We start from the raw sequence: 22,336 nt of genomic DNA on the forward strand, positions 1-22,336 counted from the left end.
CAGGCGGGAGAGGACCAGTGACTGGATGAGTAGCTGAGTCGAGTAGTCGGTGAGGAAGGGACGGATCTGGCGTATGTTGCTCAGGAAGAATCTGCAGGTGCGTGTCAGTGTGATGATGTGCTGGGTGTAGGAGAGCGCAGGATCGAGGATGACTCCTAGATTTTTTGTGGAAGAAGGAGAGAGTGTGGTGGATTCCAAGGGGATCGAGATGGGGAGGTCAGCAGAAGGTGAGGAAGAGAGGGGGAAAAACAGGAGATCCGATTTGGAGAGGTTGAGCTTGAGGTGGTACGAGTGCATCCAGGCGGAAATAGCAGACAAGCAGGAAGAGATGCGAGAGGGGATGAGAGGGTCAGAAGAGGGAAAAGACAGGAAGATCTGGGCATCATCACCGTAGAAGTGGTAGGAGAAACCATGGGACGTGATGAGGGGGCCCAGGGAGCGAGTGTAGAGAGGGAACAGGAGCGGGCTAGGGACGGAGCCTTGGGGAACGCCTGTGAGGAGAGGTTGGGGGGTGGATGAGGATATACCATACTGGGACTGTAATGGAAATTCAGATGTACATATCCTGTATTTCTGAAAAGCCTGCAGATCTGGCTTTTGGTGTAGTATTGTACTATTGTCTTGTCTGTGACAATGTTTGGATTTGGGATCTGACCATACACACTACAAATACATAAGGCTGAAGATATAAATGCTTTCCTCACATCTGTCAGAAATCTGTCAGAGTTTAGTCAATTATGTGTGTAAAAATCATTGCTGCCACAGCCGTTCACAGGAAAGATTTTTGCCTTGTTGCAAGTAGTTTACAATCAAGATTTTTATTGTAGAAAAAAACAATGTGTCAACTGTAATGGGCAGTAAAAATAATATATGTTCCCATGTTTTCAAGGAATTAATGAGTCTCTTCTTTCTTTAACACTTTTTTGGGCATTCTTTCAACATCTTTCCATATGAAATCACTTCTCAAAGGAAAATAATGATTCATTGCTAAACAAAATCCTAAAACATATTGTGATTTATGATTAGTGTACATACATAAATGAAAAAATACATTAATTTATTAATATAATACAATAATTCAGAGCAAACATTTTACTTCAGGAATCAGGTACCTATATGATCAGATTTAAATAATTTGCAGTGTTCTCAGGCTCTCACTCATAAATCATAATCCATATAAGATTAATTGAAACAATGATCAACAGCTTGACATCAATTTGCTTGAAGGGAAAACACCATATTTGTTCTGAAATGGCTCCTTTTCACAAATAGACTCAAATGATAAACTATACACATCCACATTTTTAACAAAATATTTATTCACAGTCAAACTAGAGTCTTTCACTATCTATTTGAATTGGAGAATGGGCATTGTTTTCAGACTGTACAGCTCATTATGATGCATTTAAACATAAATACTGATACATAATAATGTAATACATACATATTTTAAACATGAACAGAAACATCTAGCAGGATTGTTTATTATGTTCTCCCCAAGACATTTGTAATATTTAAATATTTCAATGGGCTATACATTGACCTGCGGGTCCTGGGCAAAGCCATAGACTTGTATCTAATTGACCTGACCAAAACAGTGATGTAGGACAGCTACGTCATCACTTATTTACACTCTTCATCCTCACTTGCTCTACCTCATTTGCATTGGCGCCACACACGAAGTTTCATGCATTAGCTACAAATACAGGGCTTACATCTTTCTGGCACAAATTCCTTCTTAGCTCACATTACCCAATGCCTGTCCTGATTTCACCTCTGTGTCCATATACCCACCTTCTTTGTGAGCAGCTCTCAGTCATTACTGCTTTTTTATTGGAAGAGGCTTTAAGGTCAGCCGTGTGTGGGATTTGGAGAAGAGTCGGGAAAGAAACAGTTTGCTGAGCTGAAGTATAAGCTGTACTGTGGCTGCAAGGAGAGAGCGCAATGATTAAAGAGATAGAGCCATGGAAAAATGATTTCAAATGAAAATGTACATAGGGGTTGATTTTTCATACCACTGCCATGCAAACACTTTCAAGTGAAAATGTAACTGAGAGTCATTGATATGGATACATCCCTTTTGATAAATGACATATTTACTGTGCCATATGGTTTATCCATTTGTGGTATGGCATATTTATTTTGCCATTGTTTTAATTTAATGTCTTCTTATACATTAAGTGCTTGATACAAAAAGGGAAAATGGAGAAACTTAAGAGAATGCATTACTGTGCAGAGCAGATTTGAAAAAGTGACAGACCAGAATAGGTGGTAATTGTGTTTCATAAGTTAAAAACCTTCCTATTACACTCACAATTAATGTGGAACCAGTGTTTTTATCTCTTTCTCATACTTTCACAAGATGGCAGGAAAACAAAACTCTAAATTTGGTTTGAAAATTGTTGTTTGAATATTCTCTAGTATTCAGAACTGCAACAGGAACTGCAGCTGGATTGTAAAACAAGGTTAGGAAATCAAAAGACCATAGGCTAACAAAAATTGAAAACAATAATAACAAATTGATAGATTCACAGGTATGGTACAATATTTACATTATGAATAAAATACTCAGTCTATAAGTAGCAAACTTTCAGATCAGTAAATATGCTTTTTAGGCTTCTCTGTGTTACTTCTATAAATTAAACAAAACAAAAAAAGTATTATTTGATCAAAGATACCTTATTATATATGTGTGAAATAAATAACCTCCAAATGAATTCAATCATTATAATTCTACAATAACTGGTTGATATAAGTGTCTACATGGTGTTAAGAAATAAATAAGCTTTATTTGGCTTAATTTGACATGTACCTGTAGCAAATATTTCCTCCGAACGCAGTGCATTTCTTAAGCAACATCATTATTCATCAGATTGTTAATCAAAATGAAATTCTTGGACCAGTCTCCACTGTTTAAAAAGAAAGCTTTGCTGATGTCTGCACAGAATAGTCATGAGTCATTAATAAGCACCCATGGCAAGCTGTATTTACAAATATGAGGTTGCGGTTACATTCTTTGGGGGTGACATCCTTTAAGTCTCACTCTCTTCGAGTATTTCTTCTAATGTTTCTCCCAGGGTCCCCTCCCCTTCACTGCTAGATAGACTGCCCCTTGTGTAGTACTCCAAACCCACTGGTCTTTGACGCTGAAAGTCACCATTGGTCCTCATTGTCACCTGTAGGAGCTGCACATTGGAAGGTCTCTTGCCATCTCCATAAACCTCACTCTGGTCACCAAAGAGAGTGGGGCGCCGTTTGGAACAATTTCCAATGTATTTGAAGTGCTTCCCTGGGATGCAGTCGGTGTATTGAAAGTGGTTTCTGAAGACAAAGAGCCGCCATCTCTTTTTCAGCTCTGCTTGAACCTGAAAAACCAAAACATAAACCCATAACAATGCGATTCCATATTCAATTAAAGTTCATCTTGCCAGTGTGATGTCTGAACAAGAAATATTACCTTAATAAAAACAAGTAATGAGAACATTGCATCACCTTCATGTTTTCTAAAACTACTGCAATGATCAACAAGCAATGAGTCACCCTGTCACTGAGTTTACACATGATCAATGAGGAAGCCAACCTTTAATGCCGTATGCCAAAAACTTTATTTCGGTAGACAAGAAAAACAGGCTCTGTCACCAACCATCTGATGAAGTAATGTGCATAAATATTTACATGCTAAATTTTCTATGGCCATAACTTCCAGATGGTAAATGTGCCACAAAAAGAAATGTGCAAACAGCTTGTTGTGTCAGACAAGGAATGGATTTAGCTAATGAAATAAGATTATCCTGCTAATTCAATTCCAACTTAGGAGTCCCGCACAGGAAACTGGCAGGAGTGTTCATATTATGAAACGGTATTTGATCGAAGTGTTGCTCTCTGAAATGCCATTTAAGGGGAGGTTGTAGACCTTACAGTGTTCACACTTCTTTGACCTTGTAGAAAAACCCAAGTCCATTGGTGGGTGTAAGTGATTTTCTATGAAGTACAAAGCAGTTGTCTAAACAGTCTGCCTATTATTCCTATCAATTCCTGGTGTACTTTCCTCTGATGTACAATAATTTTTACCTTTGCAGTCAGTACCTTAACAGAATTTGAATCACTATATTTTCATATATAATTCAGTTGTCCACACTAGTTGTATCCAGTATTGTTTGAGATATATAGATGCACAATTAAAACGTAGCTGCTTTCTATCGAGCACTACAATTCATGATCAAGCCAATACATATATACGTACAACCCTTTTGTTTAGTATACAGATACGTGAAACTCGGGTTGCATTCAAATTGAGCAGGGGAAACAATCCAAGACAACACAAGCAGGTTGAAGAGCATTACCTCTCCATTGGCAAAGCAGTATAACAAGGCAACCACAAAGCCCTGAAACAAGAAAGAAACCATATAGCATTACCATACTATCCTAAACTTAATCTTTAGGGTTAAATATCTAGACATCTGAGAAATAAATGTGTATAGATATTTATAAAAATGAAAACATTGACTTGTTAAGATGTCCTTCTTAATATATTTTCAATTTATTTAGAAACCTTTTATGCTACACTTTCTTCATTTACACATTTTGCCTTGCACAGCTAGCATTAGCTAGACTGCAATCTGTTCTGCTTCTCACAATCGTAGTCCGGCACGGCTCAGAGTTCACATGCAGTTCTAGCACTGGGCACGAGAAAGGGTTTCTGAAAAAGCTTCTGGGGGTTTCCAATTCTATCTTCAAAATCATTTGTTTACAAGGCTGCATCAGAAGGGGATCACTAAAGATACAGTCATAGCCTTAAGCTAGTCACAAGCTCCTACGATATGACTCTTGAATTGATACTAAAGTCATCCATTGCATAAGCTTGAATGCATTTATTTTTTCTTGGTTACAAATGACACTGTTTCCCAGCCCATACAAGCACACTAATCCAATAAAAACAGTTTACCTTCAATGAGAAAAGCAGACACATTTTACCTGAAAGGAGCTTATTGTCAAGTTGATGAAATGTAGGATATATCTTGACCTTTCATCAATATACTCTGTGACAAATACGAACACAAACTCGTGGATTCCCAACAATGGAATCAACACCAGGGTAGCTCTGGCTAATCTGTTAATCCAAATAATGAACAAAAAATATATATATGTTTAAATACCATCATTTGAAAGATATTTCAAGCACATCACCAAGGGCATAATTTTCTGAGAAATTTTGAATGCATGCATCTTGATTCAACAAATAATTACAGCACGTCAACTAATTGATTATTTTGCTGTGAAGGCCTAATTATATCTTGTTTGCTTTCTGAACTATAGACATATGAACTACTAGCAAATGATTAAAATGAAGGAGTGGACAGACTGGTTTTATGAAGAATGACTCACCTGTATTTGTAATCGTTAAACCGCATCTTTTCTGCTTTTAGCTTCGACAGCAGCAGTTTCAGGATTTTAATAAAGATGTACAAATTTACCTGCAATGAAGAGCAGTTAGCATTTTGGTGATGACATTTCAAATCTATGTCTCATAGATCTTTGATGTTTGACAAGCAAATAAGGATCACAAGAAGCTTTTCAAGTGAAACATCTGTGAAGTCTACACTTTTCAAGTCACATTAAGCTTTCTGCACCATAACGGTCCATGTCAGCACCAACCTCCGTACTGATGAACTCAAAACCAGTGTCACATGACCCCCCATCCTCAATCCTCAATATTATCATTTTATCATTCCTCAAACTCTGCATTACTGCATCAGAGCACACCAGGAAGGTCAGACATGGTCTCTTCAATAGGGTTCAATTGCTGGAATGTGCGTTTTAACTTTAAAGTTGGTTGAAATGCTATCTTATATAGAACAGTGACTAAGTGAGCTTCAAATTCAAAAATTGAGCCAATAAACCAAAGATCCATATTAAAAACATTTTAATTGTCATGACTTTGAATATAATATACACTTATCTTAATGTTATGTTTACATAATTTGTATAAATAGCTAAAGCTTTTATATTGGTCTTACTCTCAATATCACTTACTGTAATGGAACATATAATTGGTCCTTTTATTATCCACCATATCTTCCTGTTAGTATTTGTTCCCCAGCACCTTAAAGGAGAATAACATTGACTTTGGTTTTATTCCTAGCAAATGCCCTACACATTTGGTTTAAACATGTGAAAAATTGACACTACATAAGGTGCTGTGTCAAAACATGCATCTTCTATCCCTGTCTCTTGCTGGAAACCATGCAAAAGGTTACCTATGTGTTGCTTTATTATTATTATTATTATTATTATTATTATTATTATTATTATTATTATTATATCCAGGGCGACTTACAACATAAGTGCAAAAACAAAGTCCAAAACTACAGTTCAACTTTAAACTGCAGCAGTACATAGTAAGCACAAATGTAGGTTATAGCATCACTAGCAGAGGAACAAAGTCTTCTATTAATTGAATTCAATTGGATTAAAGCATTGAGATAAAACTAGATGAGATTTGCAGGAGTCACATGAGTTAAGGTGAAGCGGGTCATGTAAGGCTAAGCTGGGGCCTCATTCTAAAGCACACAAACACAAGGGCTGTAGATGTAATTTTCTGAGTAGCATGATACAGTCCATAGAAGCCTGTTAAAAAAAGTGGCACCACTGTATCTCCTGAAAAGCAAGATTAAGTACTTACCCTTCATTGTCATACAACGCCTTTGTTACAGTCCAGGGCACCACAAACAGAATGGGCATCCCTTGGATGAAGCAAATAGGTACAGTCAAATATATATGAAAATACAATATTCATTCTACAGTAAGGGAAAAAATTATTTGATCCCCTGCTGATTTTGTACGTTTGCCCACTGACAAAGAAATGATCAGTCTATAATTTTAATGGTAGGTTTATTTTAAGAGTGAGAGACAGAATAACAACAAAAAAATCCAGAAAAACATATTTCAAAAAAGTTATAAATTGATTTCCATGTTCCATGTTCCAGGTGTCTTTTATACAGGTAACGAGCTGAGATTAGGAGCACTCTCTTAAAGCGAGTGCTCCTAATCTCAGCTCATTACCTGTATAAAAGACACCTGTCCACAGAAGCAATCAATCAATCAGATTCAAAACTCTCCACCATGGCCAAGACCAAAGAGCTGTCCAAGGATGTCAGGGACAAGATTGTAGACCTACACAAGGCTGGAATGGGCTACAAGACCATCGCCAAGCAGCTTGGTGAGAAGGTGACAACAGTTGGTGCGATTATTCTCAAATGGAACAAACGCAAAATAACTGTCAGTCTCCCTCGGTCTGGGGCTCCATGCAAGATCTCACCTCGTGGAGTTTCAATGATCATGAGAACGGTGAGGAATCAGCCCAGAACTACACGGGAGGATCTTGTTAATGATCTCAAGGCAGCTGGGACCATAGTCACCAAGAAAACAATTGGTAACACACTACGCCGTGAAGGACTGAAAACCTGCAGCGCCCGCAAGGTCCCCCTGCTCAAGAAAGCACATGTACAAGCCCGTCTGAAGTTTGCCAATGAACATCTGAATGATTCAGAGGAGAACTGGGTGAATGTGTTGTGGTCAGATGAGACAAAAATCGAGCTCTTTGGAATCAAATAACTGTTTTTCTGCTAAGGGGACAGGACAACTGCACCGCATCAAAGGGACGATGGACGGGGCCATGTACCGTCAAATCTTGGGTGAGAACCTCCTTCCCTCAGCCAGGGCATTGAAAATGGGTCGTGGATGGGTATTCCAGCATGACAATGACCCAAAACACACAGCCAAGGCAACAAAGGAGTGGCTCAAGAAGAAGCACATTAAGGTCCTGGAGTGGCCGAGCCAGTCTCCAGACCTTAATCCCATAGAAAATCTGTGGAGGGAGCTGAAGGTTCGAGTTGCCATACGTCAGCCTCGAAACCTTAATGACTTTGAGAGGATCTGCAAAGAGGAGTGGGACAAAATTCCTCCTGAGATGTGTGCAAACCTGGTGGCCAACTACAAGAAACGTCTGACCTCTGTGATTGCCAACAAAGGTTTTGCCACCAAGTACTAAGTCGAAGGGGTCAAATACTTTTTTCCCTCATTAACATGCAAATCAATTTATAACTTTTTTGAAATGCGTTTTTCTGGATTTTTTTGTTGTTATTCTGTCTCTCACTGTTAAAATACACCTACCATTAAAATTATAGACTGATCATTTCTTTGTCAGTGGGCAAACGTAAAAATCAGCAGGGGATCAAATACTTTTTTCCCTCACTGTATATACTCAAGTGTTATTAGGGGATCAAAATGTAAATGCTAGGGTTGGCTTTTTGAATGATACATGCCACAGTTAAAAAAGACTGCAGTGTCCAGTCATCATCATTAACTTTAATCAAATCTGTAGAGCCTGTGTGTAAAAGTCCATAATGCAGTTAGGTTATTGCACTACTTAGATACTTAAAGATCATGTTTTATTTTTTTTCTTCTTCTTCTTCTTCTTCTTCTTCTTCTTCTTCTTCTTCTTCTTCTTCTTCTTCTTCTTCTTCTTCTTCTTCTTTCGGTTTCAAAGTTCTGATTTAATCCCAGTCTTTCAATTTAAAAAACAGGTTGGCTACTCAAAAATCAAGCAAGAAATTAATAAGAAAAATATTTGAGGAACTCACTTCAGTTTGGCATATGGCTCCATCAAACTCACTAAACAAATCGTATTCCTCTATGGGATGTAAAATGAAGCCAACTCTAATATTTTTTAAATTGTCCCCCTAAGATTCAGTTTTATGCTAAACTGTTATAAAGTGGTTTTACAAACTTACCCCAGCCAATAAACACATATTTCTTTAGTAGTCTTTTTTCTGAGAGCACCGCCGTGACAAGCAATGTGTGGAGAAATATCCCTTCAACTAGGAGCCAGAAGACATTGGCTGATACGAAGTAGTGCATGAAAACATGTGTTGCTCTGCAAGTTGTAGAGATCTGAACAAATGAATAAGCAAAAGATTCTAGCAATGGAGCTTAAGATAACATTAAGATAACATAAGAGTTACAGGTTATAAAGTGATATATATATATATATATATATATATATATATATATTTTTTTTTTTTAATGAGAACTAATGAGAACAATATTCCACAACAATATACTGTGATAAGCAAAAGCAGGAAACAAGTATGTTGCTGTCACGCAATCTGGTAGTTTATTCTGAGTTCATACAGAACATAAATGAAATTACCTTTGAATTTAAATAATCAATCCATCCGGTTTCCTCCTGGGGCTTCTTGGAATAAATTTCGTTGGTGACGATGTCCTTAACAAGAACCACCACAGCTCGGAATATAAACGAAGCAAATAAGTTCATGTGGATGTAGTTTCTTGTGCAATGGAGTTTCCTACACATAATGGAGTACATTATTAGAAAAGTCTTGAACCCACTGTTTTTGGAATCCCTGAAGCCTCATTTTCTGAAATCCATATTATGAACTACATCACACTTAGAGGTTTGGTGGCGTTGACGAGAATGACACCCGTCTTATCTCTTGTTAGACTATCAAATAACATAGCCCCTTTTAATAGGCAGATGAGGGGATGTCCTAATAATGTCATCGGATTTTATGTCACCAATGTGTTGATCATATTTTAGTAGGTGATGTGAGGTGACCCCTGGAGAGGTACTGTTACTGCTCTTCCTTTAAAACGGGTGTTATTGATGTTATATTTGTCACTGTCACTGGTATTGATTGAACATAACCTGTTAAGAGCCTTTGGGATCACTTAAAAGTCCCCATTGGACCTTCAGAAGAGGCAGGAGAAAAATATACTAAGAAAAAACAAGGAAATATGGCCTTAAAAATGGTACCTTGGAAGAAGCCAGGCTGGAAAAGAATTATTAATGGATTAGAGCTGTGATTCCCAATCCTGGTGCTGAATGGCCCCTGTGGTTTTCGTTCCACATGAGCTCTAAATTGAGAACCTTAATGGAGCTAATCTGTATCTGATTTCAGCCTTGTCAGCTGTTTCCAGCACTTAAACTGGTGCAAATTGTTCAGGTAAGCTGAAAATGGGGCTGGAAGGCAATCCAGGCGCAGGGTGGGTACCAGGATGGGGAACCACTGTGTCCTAAAACTGAAAAGAGCGAGCGAGTTTGAGTGCAAGCCCAAGAGAGTAAATCAATTGGTGAACATGAACTCTTTTGATACATGATACAGGGCAACTGCTGTGATTAAGTAAAAGTAAAAACAATTCAACCAAAAAGCCTTTTCTCATTTCCGGGGTACTGTCTTACACCACCAACCTCAGGAAGAGCAGAATGAGAACAGCCAGCGAGAGGGAGGATAGGGAAAGAGAGTATCCGATCGTGTAGACATAGCGTAATATTGAGTTGAGATATTTCTTTTCTTCCTATAAAAGGAGAAAAACAGCACCAACAAAAATGGTTACACATTCTATTTGTCTTTGGTTCACACATTTCCCACATTCTAGAGTACAGTTCCTGCAAATTCCTTTTAATCTGCTATAAAAAAAGGTTCTCTGAAGGCATGCAAGTGATACTCGGGCTGGATAAGATCTCTGAATCAGCCAGAATCCTGTAGATGACTGCCACATGATGGAATCTATGACAGGGTTTAATCATATACAGTGAGGGAAAAAAGTATTTGATCCCCTGCTGATTTTGTACGTTTGCCCACTGACAAATGACAATGATCAGTCTATAATTTTAATGGTAGGTGTATTTTAACAGTGAGAGACAGAATAACAACAAAAAAATCCAGAATAACGCATTTCAAAAAAGTTATAAATTGATTTCCATGTTAATGAGTGAAAAAAGTATTTGATCCCCTATCAATCAGCAAGATTTCTGGCTCCCAGGAGCCTTTTATACAGGTAACGAGCTGAGATTAGGTGCACTCTCTTAAAGGGAGTGCTCCTAATCTCAGCTCGTTACCTGTATAAAAGACACCTGTCCACAGAAGCAATCAATCAATCAGATTCCAAACTCTCCACCATGGCCAAGACCAAAGAGCTGTCCAAGGATGTTAGGGACAAGACTGTAGACCTACACAAGGCTGGAATGGGCTACAAGACCATCGCCAAGCAGCTTGGTGAGAATGTGACAACAGTTGGTGCGATTATTCGCAAATGGAAGAAACGCAAAATAACTGTCAGTCTCCCTCGGTCTGGGGCTCCATGCAAGATCTCACCTCGTGGAGTTTCAATGATCATGAGAACGGTGAGGAATCAGCCCAGAACTACACGGGAGGATCTTGTTAATGATCTCAAGGCAGCTGGGACCATAGTCACCAGGAAAACAATTGGTAACACACTACGCTGTGAAGGACTAAAATCCTGCAGCTCCCGCAATGTCCCCCTGCTCAAGAAAGCACATGCACAGGCCCGTCTGAAGTTTGCCAATGAACATCTGAATGATTCAGAGGAGAAATGGGTGAAAGTGTTGTGGTCAGATGAGACCAAAATCGAGCTCTTTGGCATCAACTCAACTCGCCGTGTTTGGAGGAGGAGGAATGACCCCAAGAACACCATCCCCACCGTCAAACATGGAGGTGGAAACATTATGCTTTGGGGGTGTTTTTCTGCTAAGGGGACAGGACAACTGCACCGCATCAAAGGGACGATGGACGGGGCCATGTACCGTCAAATCTTGGGTGAGAACCTCCTTCCCTCAGCCAGGGCATTGAAAATGGGTCGTGGATGGGTATTCCAGCATGACAATGACCCAAAACACACAGTCAAGGCAACAAAGGAGTGGCTCAAGAAGAAGCACATTAAGGTCCTGGAGTGGCCTAGCCAGTCTCCAGACCTTAATCCCATAGAAAATCTGTGGAGGGAGCTGAAGGTTCGAGTTGCCAAACGTCAGCCTCGAAACCTTAATGACTTGGAGAGGATCTGCAAAGAGGAGTGGGACAAAATCCCTCCTGAGATGTGTGCAAACCTGGTGGCCAACTACAAGAAATGTCTGACCTCTGTGATTGCCAACAAGGGTTTTGCCACCAAGTACTAAGTCGAAGGGGTCAAATACTTATTTCACTCATTAACATGCAAATCAATTTATAACTTTTTTGAAATGCGTTTTTCTGGATTTTTTTGTTGTTATTCTGTCTCTCACTGTTAAAATACACCTACCATTAAAATTATAGACTGATCATTTCTTTGTCAGTGGGCAAATGTACATCAGCAGGGGATCAAATACTTTTTTCCCTCACTGTACATTTAACCCTGGACACAATTAATTTGCCTAACTTTAAAGATTTTCACAATTAATAAGAATGATAAGTGTCACAAACATATGCTAAGTGGGCCTACTGTATCAATAAGTATTAGTAAATAAATGATTTTGCATTACTTGTGGCTTGAAGTGATGATTGTCTGTGGCGCACTCTGAAAGATCCCGCCAGATCTCACTGGAGTTTCCAGTCGTGAGCCAGGTCCCTCTTTCAGTGCAGACTCTGTAGAGATTCCCGGTAATGCCTGGGGAAACAGAGGAACTACATTTCTATGCCTAAAATTTTTCCCAAGTGTGTCAGTGCTGACAGAAAAATAGCCTTATTCAGTATAGCCCAAGCATTTAATGCAAGCCTACATTTAGATTTTTTGTCATTATGTGTTTACTGTGTTTATCCACACTTTATGTGAATAAAATGAATCCAAAGGAGTGCAACTTGACACAGAAGGCAGCAGGAGTGGTCTTATTAGGCCATCTTTAATCTAGTTCTTCCTCCCGCTAAAACATTTCAATAAAGAAATATGAAAGTCAGAGTGTGACTGATTATAAAACTCTTCATGTTAAAATGTGATAACTATAAAGTCGGGTTACATTTTCTTGATGTTAAAAATGCTACAAAGTTATGGTCTGAAATCCAAGCTAAGGAAAAATGTGATCAAAACAACAATAAATGCATATACACACAATGGTGAGATAATGCATATATGAAATAAATATATAATAAGAGGATTACAAATGTCAGGCCAAGGTACCAGCAATGAACAGTCAACATTATAGCCTTTTTGTTATTACGTGTGGTTTATTTTGTAAATAGCTCTGCAGCTGAAAAACATACGATAGTGGCGTACCTCAACATTAAAATTCCAAGTGAGATGTTAAGACACTGCCTACAAAGCTGAATTGCATCTATTCATCTCCGCAAAGCAATTGGTTATCAAGGGAAGGTCAAACAATTAGCCTTAGTTTCCACCGTTTTGTTCCGACAGTCCCGTGACTTCATAAAATGATTTCAGCCATCTCAGCCCACAGAGCAAGGACTATTAACTTTTGCTCTGTGGGGACTAGACATAAACTTTGCGAGTGAAATGGGCATTTTGATATACTGATGTAATAAAGTGGAAACCTCTCCAGTGAGTTGGTAATAATTCCCACTTTACTGGGTTTCTAGAAGTGAGTCGAGCAACTGTGATGCATTTGAAAATGTGATTGGATGGGTCAAGTGTGAGAATAATACATGCTAAGGCATATATGATTGTGAAGCAATGGGGGGTGTTCTCCAAATAAAAATGAGCATGATTTAAAGGAATTTCTCCTAATGCAAGCCTTTTTGTGTTTCTCCTTCACTCTCCTTGTTCTCATAAAACCACAAAGCATTTCAAAATAAATGAGCATAGCCCCAAACACACACACACAGAACTTTGTACTGGACGTCTTTAATTGTTTAATCTTTCCATGCACTTATTCAATCTTCAGCGGTGAACGTGTGAGGTTTTTTACCCAATGTTTATGTAAGAGAAGTGTTATGCCCTTTTTCATTTTTCCACAGAGGAGGTGGGAGGAGATAAAAAGTGCTGGAGTACATTAACGGATTATGGAATAAAAAGCAATTTGTTCATTAACTGCACCTTCTTTGATCCAGGGGAGATAAGGAGGACATGGTACTGATACATTCCCTGGGGGTGAGGTAGGCCAGCAGGCAAAGTTGTCAAAAGTTCCATTGCAGTAAATTCCTGGAAAATAAAAATAGTTCAAGTCACAATGTTACAACAGATGCCTTTTACTGCATATTGTGGTTTCCAGAAATGGTTAAGTGCAGTATACAGAAGCATAAGCATAGCATAAGAGTTACAACAGAAGCAAAAAACAAACAAACAAACAAAACATTGATTTTGAGGACACATTTGTTGTGAAATAATAGTATCTTCCTTTATTTATTCATTTAGAAAATATGCCCTAGATGAGTTTTATGCTCTCTTACATTTAGTGTAAGACAAAAAAATAAGTACACAAATATACAGAATTCAGGACAAGAGCAAATATTTGACTTATTTCCATACTCAAAATCCTCAAAGTCTATCTTGAACTAGACTATGCTTATTATACCCATTAAAGATAATTGAAAGTAAAGTGCCTTTCCTTTCCCATGTTCACATCCTGATACATATTTAACCTTCTAAGCCCAATACAATCACTTCCAAGATGTCAGTGTGAAAGTGTACATGTCTAGACTACTGTAGGTAACTATCTATCCAATGTTTTGTGTGACTTAAATCTGCTCCATAGTTTTTAAGGTTTGGAGAAAGAGGCTTACTGAAGGATAGGTAGCTGACATCCTGATGTGTACTTCTTACAATACAGGATTAAAAAGTCATTAGCATGTGTACATTGAAAAGAGAAATCGCAGAAACCCTTGACAAACAGTTAAAGTGTGTATAGTGGCCACGTATAACAGTATACAGAGCTTAATACTGCGAGATTCCCTCAATGAGCTTGGTTTCCGTCAAACAAGAAACGTATAAATATTTAAACTACACCAAGTGTTAAACGATCCTCACCAGTTCTTTGGATGGGTTTAACTGTATTTGTACAATTTGCCTTATACTCAGACCATTTCCTTATGGTTTCTTCTAGCAGTGACCCCACAACCTGTTAAAAAAAATCAAATACAATCATATGGTTTTGAAAAAAATATCCTTTTACCTGACAATTTACAAACTCCAATTTATTCAAAATAATAAAATTAATGACTTTAATAATAATAATAATAATAATAATAAATAACTCACATAGTGGTTACAAATCTTTGAATTCTCAGGGGATTGAATCAATTAAAATAACTCTCCACAAGATGGCAGTGTTTATAGACATGCAGCTATTGCCAACAAATTTCTCATACAAATCTGGAGGATGTGCAGTACATGTCCATACTATTCCTTCACCTGTACTTCTCCATTAACATGCTACATTTCACAACAATTTACCTTCCGGACTTTTGTCTGTAAATATGTGAATGATTCGTCTCTAAGTCATAATTAGGGTTTCTGTATCAATACCAAAAAGCAGCTTGTGGTAACTTTTCAAGTGGAGCACCCCTCTTAATTGGAAGCAAACAGTGTCTGAGATTCACCCAAAGTAATTCAAATTATTAGAGTTATAAAAAAAAAAAATGCAACAGAAACTCTACAAAAACACGTTTGAAAATGTATATCCCACAATTTATTTTCAGGTCAAGATTGATTGATTTCTTCCACACTTGCTTTAAAGCTGTGCCTCTGGAAATATTTTATCTCAGGCGTTTATTATTTTTTGATGTATGGACCAGCTGTATTTTTAAATACATTTTTGCGTAACTGTATTCCCATCTACTATCTGAAAATTAAATGTATGATGCACACTGATTTAAATGTACATACAATAAAACAAATACAAATTGAAAGGGGACCTGAACGTTCAAACTCTAATGTTTGTAACTCCACTAAGATTAATGCACAGTATTGCAGTTCGGGGAGATGTTGCGCTGTTGCATTCACATTTGAATACTAAATGTACCCAGGAGTTCTATGAAGCCCACTCAATTCTAATGTAGATTAGTTTTCGACTTCAAAAACATAGGATGGGTACAACAAAGAAACATAATGAGCTTGGAAACACTCCAAGTGCTCCAGTGGCAAAAGCAAAACAGTGTGCATCAGGGATATTATTATTATTATTATTATTATTATTATTATTATTATTATTATTATTATTATTATTATTATCATTATTATTATTATTATATATCTATATAATGTATTTAGTTATTAATCCAATGTGATTAACATGGTTTAACAAACACAAAAATTCAATGTTCTACAATATTTCTACGATATACTTTCAAATATTTAAGTATTACACGTTTGCAGAGTTACACAAGGAATTGCAATATGTTTTAGCCTTCAGTTGCTCTATTGGGTTTGTCATTCGAAGGCATTTCAATTAGTCATTCTGAAGGGCAAGGCTGAAGGCCAAACTTTAACATTTAACACTATCCTTCAATAACAATTGTAGTATTCCTGAAGAGGGGTTCAAATTCTGAACTTTAAAGAAACATATTTATTATAATTATTATTATTATTATTTGCAATGGGACTTTTGAATTATAAATTCTGATCCGCAACTCCTTCATTCCTTTAGTGTCAGAGTGTGCTGCCCCATTGAAAGGATCCAGAACAAACTGTCACACATCCTTTGATCAGCTGTAGTGTGGTTTAAGCTGTGTTAGAACAAAATTGCCATCAATCATAGAACTGTTTAATTTCACCTTGAGCAAGATTACCGCTCAATGGGGCAGTCTTCTAGGTAGTAAAGCAATCTGCCACAATGAAAAGGTCTTCAAAAAGTGTCCTGCGGCATTAATAGGTAATAATAGGTTGTAATTCCACATAGAAATGTAGGTAGCGTATTTCAGTAACGATGTATTCAACAGTACAAAAAAATTAAAGCAGTTTTCAGGAAACCATGTGTGTATGTTTTATTTATTTGTAAGCATTTTTTTCACATTAAGACATTAGGTACTGGATATTTATTGCATATTTGTTATGACAAAAGTATCATCTGACATTGTATAGTATATGATGAGCTGTCAATTTGCTTTGGGTGCACTGAGAGGCCAAATTCCACTCTGTGTGCAGTACTGGTATTGTGCCATATCTCAGTCAGAAGAATGTATATGGATTGTAAATGTATTTTCTAGAGTATCAGTCAGTTCAGATGTACTACTAAAGTTCACCCTCTATAGGGAGCAAAGTGGCAGTATATTTGAAACCTATACTATTTTTATCCAGCCGACACACATCAATATGGGCTCAGCAAAATAAATGCGTATGTGAACATGATGTAAACAAATGCGTGTTTTCAGATTAAAAGCGGTGTTAAATCAGCTCTGTAAAGCAAAGCTGTGCTGTACACTGCACATAGATAGAGCATTGTTTGAAATACAGCTGAGAAAACACACTCATTAGTAAACAGAACAAATCCTTTCATAAATACATTCTGAATTGAAGCATAACAGTCCACGATGTTTTCATAGATGTGTGCATTTCTATGACTTGCAAGTAGAAGCTTCTTTATCTAAGTTGCATTCAGGATACACCAAGAAGGGGAAGCATTCAAATACAAACCCCTTATCTGTTAGCATATGGCAGAGCTGACATAAAGATAACAGAGCTTTTGTCTTTAAAAGATTTTCAGTTTGCTCAATTACTCTACTCTCTGATGAGCACATTAACAGTTTCATCACAAAACACTTACAGAGAGAACATCAGATAGCATTGTGTCGCAGCGAAACAGTATCATTCTCTACCAGTGATGCTCAATGTGCAGAAAAAATGCAACATCGTTTTACTCTTAACCTCTAGCCAGAAGAGAATAAACATCAATATTTTTTGGGGAAAAACACAACAACATCTTGTTTTTGTTTTTTTAAGAATTAAATTAACACAAAAGCAAACTAACGCAGCAAGTTGTATGATCTGCACCATTTACTGCTTTTTTTAACACAAATGGGTCTATTTAAATACACTGCAAAAAGTTGTTTTTATTGTTTTTGTTTGTTTTGTCTAACATTATACTTAATTTCCAAAGTGAAGAACAGGTTCTTAAGGAATACTGATGGTGTCATAGTCACACATTCATAACCTAAATTTGTACAGTCCATCTATTACAAACTTATTTTATTATAATGTATTAATGAATGTAATTTTTTTTTATTGTATTGTTATTATTATGTATTCATTATTTTGTTCAAGGCAACCTACAAGGTTTACAGGAATACAATATTATCAATATACAATGCTATATTTGCATTTCTACTGCATTATACCAACATGAATGCAAGGATATAAAGTGTAATACTGTTTTAATAGCATAAGATATTGAAAAATTATCAGAAAATAGATAATATATAGATGATCTTTTATAACAATAGTGCTGGAAGGAGAAGGAGCAGTAATGTTTGTTAAGATTGATTTTTGAACGTCTTCTGAGATTTCTAGGCATTTTAAATACTGCAAGTCCAGCAGGCAGCCTGCAGCTCCTTACTTAAAAACCCTTCCTTAAATGTAAGCACCCCATATGAAGGATAAATGTCAGCACTTAAGTTATCATTCTGTTGATAATTACGGGTATTTCAGAGAAAACAATACATTTAAAAGTAGTTTCAAACATACAAGCTAGTAGAAAAGCATAAACATGCATTAGAGAACAAACAGTAAAAGATACATTATTTTGAGTTTGGTTGCTACTAAGTGATAGGATTGAATATTGTTAGGACCACTACCACACACTTTTGTAACTGTTTCAACCTTTGTTCTGATGGTGTGCTATTAAAATGAAGTTCATCTTAAAATACACCATGTAAACATAGTAGTTTATTGGTGTGATGTTTAAAGCCGTATTATTTAGTTATTAAATTCCAGTTACATAAAGTATAATATTCAACATAAGAAGACATTAATTTGTTTCCCAAAGTTTTCCAATTGTTATATAACTAAACGGCAGCACTATAATGAAATGGATTTACAAAATAAATAGCGGGACAGCATTTGGGGGGGCAAACAACTTGGTAAGAACCGGAGAAAATATAAATAGATCTAATATTCCTAAACACTTCATAGTAAATTTAGCTGTTAGTATCTTCCTTGTAAAGTAAACAGAGGAACTGATTTGCGTTTACAATTTAAATTATGACTGCTCTGAAGACAAATATTCACATCGGTGTTTACTATTCCAATGGGTAATACATCTGAATGCTAACTTATTGAAAACAGTGAGAAACCACAGGCACCGGGGATGATCCTGAGAAAATATTTTTAGTAATAAATGTGGAAACCCATGAGTAGATTATCTGACGGTTCACTTGCTAATACAAACAAGGAGCATCTAAAACATCTAAAATGTGGTGTTTGACCGGCATCACATGATCTAGACAGTATTTACTACAATACAAATATATATAACGGTAATATAGTAAGTAAGTAAGTACATAAATAAAATAAAAATACATTACAGTATGGACTGATGTCTGAAGAGAAAAGGGAAATATGAACATAACTTTCTCATTTGGATTGTTTTCCATGTATTTATCAAGGACTGCTAAAGAGTTATTAGCAATGACACAGAGAACCATAAACACCATGCAAGTTATAAATGTAAGATCACTGTAGCGATAAGGAAATTTGAAGCATGAATATGCTCACACTCCAAGAAGTCACATGAAGTCTGTTTAATATCATATCTACATTACATCCTTCACTTATATATGTATAAAAATGTGAGTTGTAAAAAAAAAAAAAAGAAATAAATCGAAACCGAGCAATAAAAATGCAGTCATGCAAAATTCTTCAGATTGTAACATATCACATGATTGTTTGTAGGCCTTGTTTTATGTTGTAACAGTTATAATCCCTTTACTGCATTTCATGGATTAATTCAAATAACATTCACTTTAAAATGGGACATATACCTTTAAGTTAAAATTCAATATCACTTATCTATGACTCCCAATCCCTGATGACAGTGGACTCTTAACACAATCAGAAATTATACTGCAAATGCCTATAAAATGAATGCTATGTAACAGAAACATTCAGGAAAACATTAAATGTGTTCAATTAAAACATTTCATTTGTAACAATAACAATACTAATAGCAGCATCAGAATTAGTATAAAGAACAGCTTTGTTTTAATAAATACCCAAAATACGAACTGCATAAATTCTATACAAACATGGTTCTGTTCAATCCCACCAATTCAGAGTTATATAAACACCTTGTTCTTTTGTTTTTTGTCTTTAAAAATACAACATGCACTGTTTGACTGAGAACTTACTGCAGCCATCTCGAGAGCCGAGCTGAGTTAGACGCGCAGCGCAAGTGAGGAGACAGGTGGGCCGATCAGTTTCTCTTACCTGTTTGCCTTGCAGGAGGGTTATCAATAGCAGGAGAGCTGACTGGGTCACAATGTAGAGAGACAGTCTCCTCCCACTGAACCAGGTTACAGACGTGGTGACCATGGCACACTGATTACACAAGCTCCAAAATGCGCCCTTCCTCACACGTCATCCATAAGGCATCTATGACACCTGTCTGCGGACGTTCTTTCAGTCACTTCAGGTGTGCTGTGTTTCCAGTTCATGTATGTGAAGGAGAGACCCCTTCTGAGGCAAAAAAAAAGCACTGGGTCTCTTTCTCCTGTCTTCTCAGGTCCCACGGTTAACTGTAGAGGCTTATAATCCACCGGCTTTCCGTGCTGTCCCAGAACCAGCACTGACAGTGTCTGCCCAGTTTCACACACAAGTAGTTTGCCTCCTCTTACTCCCTAGCCAATCAAGATAAGACAGGGAAAGTCAAGAAGTATCCAAGCAGAAGCGGTGATTAAGGGCATAGGACAGCAAGTGAAAGTTTAAATGCTGTGAAAGCCCTGCAACAGTTCAGGAAAGTATTTTTGTACATAGTTCAAAAAGTCAGCAGTTATATGCCAATGGTTGCAATCCTGAATGTTACCATGTACTGTAGACCCAAAAGGGAAAGCAACAAGCAACTGTAAAAGTGTGTTAACTTTGAGCAGCGAGTGATGTTTCACAGAATTTTGCAATTTCAACACTTAATAGGTGTAATACAAATACATTTGATATCATATCATTGTGTATATTGAAATTTTTTATTAGGTTTTCATCTCCCTTGGTTGTACATAGTATGTTTTGTACTGATTTATAAAGTTCAATGGGACATTTGCTCATTATGACAAACAAATCTTAACATGTTCTTTAAAAACAAACTCATCCACAGAAATCAGATTTCAGCTGAAACCCCACCGGATATCTCTAATGATCACCAGGCAAATGGTCGTACTGTGTTCATTTGATTTTTTGTACATTATGTTTTCCATGTCATCCTGCTCAGCCTTTTCCCTCTGGCACTGTTACTTCTGATGGCAGTAATGAAACATTTGAACCTGGAGAAAACTTAATTTCAGGTCAGGGATCCAAAACAGATGATTATATTAATGTCACAGGCTCTTTGTATATGCTACTCTGTTGTTCTTGCTTGCACTGGTTTGAAAGTGCACTCTGTACTCAAGAAAATCAATGCCAAACCTGGACCCCATAGACCAAAAAAAAACAATGAATTACATGAAAGCTACAGCCAACCCAGAGGAGCATGGAAAGCTGAATTCTCAGAATAAAATCAATACAAAACAAATGGACAAAAAAAAGAATGGGTTGATGCACATAGAAGAATACGTTATGCCATTGCAAGAGCGACCTACAGAGGGAATGCTCCATACACAAGAAAAATGTTTCATTATTGGACCAAACAGATCCCAAGAGACAGAGAACAATGAAAATGACAGAATGAAGACGTGAAAAGGCAAAGAAACAAGTGTTTGGAAAAATCCCGGGATAGCTCTTCATCCAGGAGTGGACTGACTGAAAATCATAATGATATGAATAGACGTGTGTATCCTGAGGTTTTATTTTTAGACTTCAGTGATCAGTGATTTTAGGTTCCTTGCATAGAGAGAAAATAGAAAGGTAAATTAAAATAAAGAACTTGTGTTTTTGTTTTTATATATACACTACCGGTCAAAAGTTTTAGAACACCTAACTGTTTCTAGTTTTTATTGAAATATTCACAGTTTAATCTCTCAGTGTACTCTGAAATGAAAGCATAGAACAAATAAACAATTGGAGATAAAAAATAAATCATCAAATCCTTTTGTTTAACAAAATTGAACCCCTTAAGCTGACAAACCCCTTAAAAGGCCACCAAATCCCTGTGCTTCTCTTCAATCCCATGTGTACTCTTCACTGTTGTGTTGTTTGCCAAGTGTTTGGTATCCCATGAAAGCTGAGACTTTCAGATTTCTAACGATGTGAAGCATTCTCTAATGTGAAAATTGTCTTTTTTATACCGCCGCATTTACGCCCCCTCCACATTCTGAAATGGGGGGGTGGGGAGATACTTGGTCTGAGTAGGAATACAAAATCTCAGAAAATATTGATAATTATGACATATTCTGGAACCAGACAGTCTACTGATCAAAACAAGACCATCTACATTTTGGCAGAAGCAACACAC

The 22,336-nt window shown here is 36.9% G+C and overlaps 1 protein-coding gene across 3 annotated transcripts; it reads right to left on the reverse strand.

Moving 5' to 3' along the window:
• Nucleotides 1-802: 802 nt before the first annotated feature.
• Nucleotides 803-20,527, reverse strand: glp2r (glucagon-like peptide 2 receptor). Of its 3 annotated transcripts, XM_066704714.1 has the most exons (14): nt 20,164-20,526; nt 14,773-14,863; nt 13,843-13,947; nt 12,338-12,462; nt 10,271-10,377; nt 9,212-9,368; nt 8,793-8,952; nt 6,683-6,743; nt 6,034-6,103; nt 5,386-5,474; nt 4,975-5,110; nt 4,344-4,385; nt 3,177-3,365; nt 803-1,926 (listed from the first exon to the last, which is right to left on the reverse strand). In XM_066704714.1, exons 1-14 carry the CDS (start codon nt 20,266-20,268, stop codon nt 1,852-1,854), a joined length of 1,512 nt encoding a protein of 503 aa, XP_066560811.1. In that variant the 5' UTR covers nt 20,269-20,526; the 3' UTR covers nt 803-1,851. The 3 variants fall into 3 exon arrangements, with proteins under 3 accessions (XP_066560811.1, XP_066560810.1, XP_066560812.1); XM_066704713.1 differs by having other exon boundaries at nt 803-3,365; nt 20,164-20,527; XM_066704715.1 differs by lacking the exon at nt 20,164-20,526 and adding an exon at nt 20,085-20,159 and having other exon boundaries at nt 803-3,365.
• Between the last annotated feature and the right edge of the window lie 1,809 nt (nt 20,528-22,336).

This window comes from Amia ocellicauda, chromosome 5, assembly GCF_036373705.1.
Source record: "Amia ocellicauda isolate fAmiCal2 chromosome 5, fAmiCal2.hap1, whole genome shotgun sequence".
Lineage (NCBI taxonomy): Eukaryota > Metazoa > Chordata > Actinopteri > Amiiformes > Amiidae > Amia > Amia ocellicauda.